The 8,144-nt window shown below is 43.4% G+C and overlaps 2 protein-coding genes across 4 annotated transcripts in view; one reads left to right on the top strand and one right to left on the bottom strand.

Annotated features, from left to right (window-relative positions):
* Positions 1–3,038, top strand: part of LOC109924443 (tumor necrosis factor receptor superfamily member 14-like) — a 42,751-nt gene extending 39,713 nt beyond the window's left edge. For all 3 annotated transcript variants that reach the window (XM_048618883.1, XM_048618885.1, XM_048618884.1), the window contains one exon: positions 1,734–3,038. In XM_048618883.1, the coding sequence (XP_048474840.1) occupies positions 1,734–1,855 (122 nt within the window). In that variant the 3' untranslated portion in view covers positions 1,856–3,038. The remainder of the gene's footprint in view (positions 1–1,733) is intronic.
* An 891-nt stretch (positions 3,039–3,929) lies between these two features.
* Positions 3,930–7,447, bottom strand: LOC109924444 (caspase b-like). The gene is made up of 3 exons (XM_020524442.2): positions 6,748–7,447; positions 5,066–5,158; positions 3,930–4,307 (listed from the first exon to the last, which is right to left on the bottom strand). The coding sequence occupies exons 1-3, from the start codon at positions 7,025–7,027 to the stop codon at positions 4,021–4,023; spliced, it is 660 nt and encodes a 219-aa protein (XP_020380031.1). The 5' UTR covers positions 7,028–7,447; the 3' UTR covers positions 3,930–4,020.
* Positions 7,448–8,144: the final 697 nt, after the last annotated feature.

An 8,144-nucleotide genomic window follows, 5' to 3' on the forward strand; every position in this document is an offset into this window, starting at 1 on the left:
GTAAGAATGAGAGGTGACCGCACTGAAAAATACAAGGGTCTTGAGAGGTTAGATGTGGAACGATTGCTTTTTTTTTAATCCACTTGCAGGACATGGGTGTCACAGGCTGGCTAGCTCTATTACCCGTTCCTAGTTGCCCTTGAGAAAATGGTGGTGAGCTACATTCTTGAACCACTAATCCCTGTGCTGTGCCTAGGTTGGTGCCCGGTATTCCATCTGGTGACATTTCTTTGAGACTTTGTAGTGATTGAGACAGTTGAGTGGCTTGCTAGGCCATTTCAGAGAGCAGTTGAAAGTCCACCATGTTGCTGTGGGTCTGGAGTGAGGATCAGATCGAGTGGGAATAGCAGGTTTCTTTCCCTGAAGGATATTAGTGAGCCAGATGAGTTTTGTTTCTTAAAAACAATCCACAATGGTTTTGTGGTCTTCAGTTGTTTCTTAACTTTTTTTTAATTGAATTCAAATTCCACTGTCTGGCATGGTATACTCCCAAGACCATTAGCTGACTTTCTGAATTAACATTCTAGCAATAATACCACTATGTCCATTGTCTCCCTTGTTTCCCCTTCTGGGAGAGTTTAGGACCGAAGGCATAAACTGAGTAAGGGGTCACCCATTTCAGATGGAGATGAGGAATTTCTTCTCTCTCAGGATGCTGAATGTGTGGAAATCTTCACTACAGAGGGCTGTCGAGACTGAGCCTTAATGCTTAAAGACTGAGAGGTTTAATCAATAGGGGAATCCAGGGTTATGGAGAAAAGGCAAGAAAGTGGATGAAAGGACTATCTCAATTGTTAGTGCAGGAGGCCATTTGGCCCATGTCTGCATTGGTTTGTTAAACTAGCATCACCTAGTGCTAATCTCCTGCCTTTTCCTGATGCCCTTGTGCATTATTTTTATCCAAATAATCAGCCAATTCCCTCTTGAATACCTCAATTGAACCTGCCTGCAATGCATTCCATACCTAACTACTTGCTGTGTGAAGTCGTCGTCTTTTTTTTCCCCTCACATCACCCTTGTTTCCTTTGCACATCACATTTTATATATGCCCGACCCCCCATTCTTTTCCTTTCATGAGTGGGAATAGCTTCTCCTCTTCTCTGTCCAGCCCACTCAGGATTTTGTAAACCTCAATCAAATTTCCTCTGCCTTCTCTCCAAGGAGAACAGTCCCAACATCAAGTGGCTCAGTGGTTAGCACTGCTGCCTCAGCTCCAGGGACCTGGGTTCGATTCCAGCCTTGGTGACTGTGTGGAGTGTGCACATTCTCCCCATGTCTGCGTGGGATTCTGTTGGGGGTTCTGGTTTCTTCCCACAGTTCAAAGATGTGCAGGTTAGGTGGAGTGGCCATGTTAAATTGCTCATTGCCCAAGGATGGGCAGGCTAGGTTGATTTAGCTGTGGGAAATGCAGGGTTATAGGTGAGTCTGGATGAGGTGGACTTGATGGGCTGATTAGCCTGCTTCCACACTGAGAGAATTCCATAATCTATCTTCATGACTAAAGTTTCTCATTCCTGGAACTAGTCTTGTAAATTGTTTTGTGTTCTTTCCCATGAATTCACATCTTTCTTATGTGGCACCCACAACTGTACACAATACTCCCAGCTGAGGTCTAAAAAGTGTCTTGCCACAAGTTCAACATCATTGTCCTTTCCCACTCTGGAATTGGTTTTGTACTCCTTGTGAAATAACTTGTACAGTTTGAACACTTCTGATCTGCTTTTGTATTTCAGTGGTTTTATCTGAGCTACAATGTCCAGATTTTGGAGTGGCAATGTCAACAAAAAGCTCTGTGGAAAAGTTTCAAGATGCTGAAGACTTCCAAATGAAGGATAAATGGAATCTTCCAGGATGAATTGTTGCTGGCAGCTGGTTTCCCAGTTGAAGTTCCAAAAAACAACTTACAATTTTTTGAATTCTGTGATTAAATTTAAATGTCCTGGTTGCTGCGTGGGTGAATCTGAGGGGGATTATTATCAGATTTGGGATTATGTATAGATCTCTAAAACAGAAATCACATTCCCATGTGGTTCCAAGCATTACCAACTATTACTTGTTTGTTATTTTTGGGGGGGGGGGGGGGGGTCAAAATCTCAAAAGTAACTTTCTACATTTATGCTTTGCTTTCTCTTATTTTCTAGTTCTTCTGCAATCAAATGGCAGTGTGGTTTAGGCTAACAGGCTTTCAGTGTTCTCTTTTATTTTGTTCCAAAATATAACTCCCTCTTTAATGCAAAGAAGCTACCTAGATTCTTTTTTTTTCTATCTGACTTTTTGCTTTTAGTTTTGGAAATGATTTATCTCCTTTTTTAAACTTGAGGAAATTTTGCCTGATGACAGCTGAGTTGCAGTGTCGTGGAAGTGCTTCAGTGATACCCTCAAGGTCTCACTAACAAAGTGTGGTATTCCAACAAACACCTGGGAATCATGGCCCAAGACACAAGTGGAGGAGGTGCATCCAGGATGGTGCCAAGCACCTTGAGACTTGCCACGGTGGGGGGTGGGGGAAATGAAACCCAGGTGGAAACAGTGACAGGAATGTGCTGTCACACCCTCTTCCCGTGACCACCATCTGCCCCAAGTGTAACAGCCTGCATAGCTGCATGGGTTTGTACAGCTACCCACTGACATCCTGAGAGTGGAAGAAACTTTTCCTCATGTGTGAGGGACTGCTGGTGTTAAAAGCTGTAAGTGCCAGGGCATCAGAAAAATTTGGAACCTACTAATAGAGCATTCCTCTCCCTCTGGAAGAAACAAGACAAAGTAAATAAATTCTAACCAGAAAATACCTAGTTCCATCTGTCAATTATTGAATGAAAGGACAACAGCATGTCGTCAGTGCTTTTTTTTTTTTTAAAAAAAAGTACAAGAAAAAAATTAACCCACTATTGAAATTGGGAATTGTAATAGTGCTTGAGCTTGTGTGTGCTAGGGATTTTGAAGGGGTATAGTTTTAAGATGTATAAATGAGAAATCCTCTATTTTCAACTTCTTGCTAAAGCCATGCATGTTACAATAAAAATTACTTTCTGAAATGATTTGTTGTTTTGTTTTCTGCAGAACTGGTGAAGTTCTGAGGAGTCATTAGATATGAAGTGTTCATATTTTCTCTCTCCACAGGTGCTGCCAGACCTGCTGAGTTTCTCCTGCACTGTTTGTTACATATACACTCCACCCTGGTTACAGATGACACCTGGAGAAGTGTGAGCAGCTCTGGTCTCCATACTTAGCAAAGAGTTATTGGCCTTGAAGATTACGCTGCAGAGATATATTGATTCCAAAGGTTAAAATGAGAGAGTAAACAAATTAGGGTTGTCAACCCTAGAATTCAGAAGGTTAAAAGGTGATTTTGATCATCTTTTAAGGGTGTGAAAGGGAATACATAGCAGAGATACTATTTCCACTATTTGGAGATTCTAGGACTGGGAATGGAGGTGATGGGCTGAGGGCAGGGAGCATAGCCATGCATGTGGAGGCAGACCTTTTCTGAAGTGAAATTAAGGAACTGTTCTACAGACCAAGGAAGATAGAAGGTTGTAGATAAGTGTGGAGCTGGAGGAACTTATTATCTACAGGAAAAAAAAACTAATGCTCAATTAGTTATTATACTTTAAATCTGAACTGACAGATTTCTGTTAACAAAAGATGTTAAGGGATATGGGGTAAAAGTGGGAAGGTGGTGTTACATCAGTCATGATTTGTTGAGTGGCCTCCTATTTCTATGTTCAACTGACAATTAAACATGAAGGAAAAAAAGCTAGCTTGTCGCTTGGGGGGGGAAAACGTTCACACCAATGTGTTAAATGTGAAAATTGCAGAAAAATCTACCAGTCCTATATGCAGTTACAGCATTGCAGGTTTGAGTTCAGCTATTCCTTTTCAGTAGTATCTTCAGTTTAATGCAAAAAGATATGGGCATCAGTCATGGATAATATTCTTTTTTCTTTAATTTAAAATGTACAAAATTTAAGACTCATTTAAAATTTTTTACAAAAGTATTCTTCTCTTTGACTTTGGTCACTAATTGCCTTTTTGAAGAAAATCAAATTGTGCAGAACTAATGGGGCATTCCTTGTTAGCCAGAATGGAGTGAAGTTTGAGAGCAGTTGCTCCCTCCTTTTCGCGGTTCCTCCAGCATTTGAGCATTTCAAATCTCTGCATGACAACCAACAGGTGCTGAGATTCACACTGCTCAATTTCATAGCTTTGCAGACCCAGGAATTGGATTCCAATTTGCTGCCAATTATGGCCCATGTTTTCAGCCAATTGCATTAGTTTTTGGTCTGTTAATATCTTTGGCTCCATCTCTGCAAAAAAAAAAAAAAAAAAAAGTTAGAATGAAACATGCAGCCAGAGGAGGTTTAAATGGCAGTGAATGTCTCAAAAGTCTCTCTCAAGCCCCACCAGTCATTTACTATCCAGTGAATCCTGCTGGAAAGTGCCCATGTATGTATGCTATTGATGAAAGTTTGATTGTGATCAGCAAAGTCCATCAAAGTTAATATGCTAGTGCCATTTTCTTCCAAAGTCAGCTGCGGGTAATAGTGGAATTTACACACACTCAATGAGGATTTTTTTTTTATGGTCATTAGTTCTGTAGGACAGGAGGCCTGTCCCATCAGTGGTAGGTACCCAGGGCCACTTGGCAACTGTACAGTAGGATCATCCTCTGCTACAATAGAAAGGAAGTAGCCACATTTGAAACAGGGTTGGTGAGGAGGTACCAGGCCAACTTCACCACATTTGACCAATTTACCACATTCTGCCACCAGGGAGCAAGGCAGAAAACAAGAACAGGTCACCAAGCCTGTCAATCAGTTAGTGCTCACGAGGATAGTGGTGGAAGTTGGGCAAGCAAAACCCATAGGAGCCATTGCCCCCACAAATTCTGTAGATTTATTGCCAGATGTGGCATTATTTATAGGATGAACAAAAATCAACAGCTGAGAACTGTTTGAGCATTTATTACAATGAGACCATTGTTATTTTGTATCTTCCATATCCTGTTTGAAATATTCCATACACCTGTAATTTTGAAGGAATTCTTGAGTGAGATTTTACATACTGTTTTTCTTTGACATGATGATTTCATTGTCCAAAGGATCAGACAGAACTCCATCAAATTCACAGCCCTCCAGTCTCTCTCTCTTCTTCTGTACTATGTAAAGGAACAAGATATTAGATATTAGAATTCAAGTCCAGTCAACTCCAAAGCCTGTATAGCTGACTCACTTCCACCAAGGTTCCCCTGAACCCAACATGAGGTCCAGGTAACTTCTAAATTAAAAATTAATTCTCTGAAAACTTCAGTAGGTTATTGTTAAAAGGATCGATCAGAGACAATTTACATCTTTTGCCAGATATCTTTGGATATTAAGGCATTCAAGGAACGTGGACCCTATGAGGACTGTGATTTGATTTAGTAACTTAGCATCTTGAAAATGTAAAGAGAAACTGGAGTCTAGGAAGGAGGGGGGATAGTCAGAAAAATAGGGACAGATCTTCCAGGAGCATTATAGTAATGTGTGTGCGCACACAGTGGTAGAAGTTTGGAACACACTGCCAATAGCAGTTGATGTTTGATCAATTATCCATTTTATAACTAATGTACTGGATTGATACACAGTGGGGAAAGGGCTGAGACTAGTAAGGAAGGGAGGGTGGCATACAGGGAGAATGTACAGTGGGGAGGAGAGAGTGGGATAAAGGAAGGATGAGGTGGGGGAGGATGCAATACAAGCAAGATCCACAGTGGAGGGGAGGATATAAGATGGGCACATAAGGGTGAGAGGCAGGGACAACAGCGGGTGAGGTAGGGAGGATACATGGGAACAGAGAAAGTTGTGACAGAAGAGGGACATCATAGAATCCCGACAATGTGGAAACAGGCCATTTGGCCCAACAGATTCACATTGCCTCTCTAAAGAGCATCTCACCCAGACCCATTCCCTTACCCCTGAATTTTCCCTATGTCTAACCCGTCTAACCCACCTAACCTAAACACTATGGGCAATTTAGCACGGCCAATCCACCTAGCCTGCACATCTTTGGACTGTGGGAGGAAAGCCACACAGACAGAATGTGCAAACTCCACACAGGCAGTCGCCCGAGGGTAGAATCGAACCTCAGTCCCTGTGAGGCAGCAGTGCTAACCACTGAGCCACCGTGCGCTTAGGGTGAGATACAAGGGGGACGGGATGGTGGGATACAGGGAGGATGAGGGGAGGGTGGAATACAGGGGGGATACACGGAAGGGACACAGCTGGGGAGGACATACGGGGGACGGGAATACAAAGAGGGTGCACAGAAAGGGGGGGGGAAGTGTTCGTCTTGATATCTGTGGTACGTTCTCCCCACTCCTTCCCCCCGCCAACCAAAAAACCCTCGTTGTTTATTTCATTTCTCCCTTTGTCAGTTTCCAGTAGCGCCTATGTAATCGAACAAAAACAGGACTGTCGGCGAAACTCAGGTTCTGTTCTTGTTTCAGATCGCCAGCATCCGCGGTTCTTTAAAAACCAAAGGAACTGTGGATGCTGTAAATCAGGAACAAAAACAAAGTTGCTGCAAAAGCTCAGCAGGTCTGGCAGCAACAGGGTTCTGAGGAAGGGTCACCGGACCCGAAACGTTAAATCTGTTTTTTCCTTCAGAGATGCTGCCAGACCTGCTGAGCTTTTCCAGCAACTTCTGCTTTTGTATCCGCGGTTCTTTTGTTTAATTTTGTGTAAATAACGTGCTGTGTAATATAACCTGGAGTGCCCTTGGAGCCATTCGTATTTCCGTCTCCAAACATTTTCTTTACCAGATCAACCTTGGGAATTTGATTCAGGATCTTTCTACAGATATCCTGAGCTTCTTCGGCATAAAAATCCTGGAGTAGAGAAGCCATTTGCTGACGAGATTTCCCCTCCAGCCGCCCGCGTGGTATCGGTTTAAATTCTACGTTGTCCCCCAGAAAGAACAGGAACCTTTCGAAATCGTCTTCGCTCAGTTCATCGAGAACCTCAAGCAGGAACTGTCGGGTTGTCATGATCTTCTTTTGTTCAAAGAGAGACCGAGCAATACAGAGACAGCAGGAACTACAGATGCTGGAGTCAGCGCTAACAAGGCGTAGAGCTGGAGGAATACGGTAGGTCAGGCAGCATCAGAGGAGTAGGCGCCGCTCCGCCCACCCTCGACGTCCTCAGTAAAGGACTCACCTTCACCCCCTCCACCCGAACATTACTGAATACCGCTCATGCTTGGTCGTAGAACAGTTGTTCCGCCGCCTCCAAGCAACACATCAGCGCCACTCAATCAAGACACACTGTGCTGCGTTTCAAATTCAGAATAAACTGCTGCAGGTACGAGCTGAACACAACCGTAAAGTTTACTTTCGCTTTCTCTCAGAACCGCCTCCGGACTTGTTTACATCCAAATGGAAGATCTCCTTCCGAGTGCGGCCAGCCAGCCCGCGCTTTTTCTCAAACCTTGCCTCCCACCCACTGGGGCGGATACACAAACACACTGTCAGTCTGCGATCTGATTGTTTGCAAGTCGCTTCTCTCTTTCTCAGGCCCACGCCCAGAAAGGGTTTGGCGAGCTTGGAATTTCATGTAATGCTATCCTTACGCTTCTCAAGACTTTGGTTTGCTTGCTTTTTACCGATGCAGGCCGGATATTCAGCGCTTCGAGCCTGCTCCACATTCAATAAAACCGCATCCGATAACTCCACCTCTGGTAACTTCTTGACCCTCTTGCATAACTAGAATCTAACACTACCTTACAAATATTCAAGAACTCTGCTTCTATCACCTTTTCAGGAAGAAATTCCAAAGACTCTAAAACTCTGAGAGGGAAAAAAAGTCGTCTCTGTTTTAACTGGGCGCCTCCGATTTATAAACAGAGAGTCCGAGATTCTCCCACAGTGGAAACTCGGTTTCTGCAGTCACCCTGTCAAGACCCCTCAGGATCTTGCATGTTTCAATCGTATTACCTCTTACTCTTCTAAACTTAAGTTGGAACAAGCCCAGTCTGTCTAACCCTTCCTCATAAGACAAACCTTTTCGGTATTAGAGATAGTAGGAACTGCAGATGTTGGAGAATCTGAGATAACAAGGTGTAGAGCTGGATGAACACAGCAGGCCAAGCAGCATCAGAGGAACAGG

The sequence above is a fragment of the Rhincodon typus genome, chromosome 41 (genome assembly GCF_021869965.1).
Source record: "Rhincodon typus isolate 14 chromosome 41, sRhiTyp1.1, whole genome shotgun sequence".
NCBI lineage: Eukaryota > Metazoa > Chordata > Chondrichthyes > Orectolobiformes > Rhincodontidae > Rhincodon > Rhincodon typus.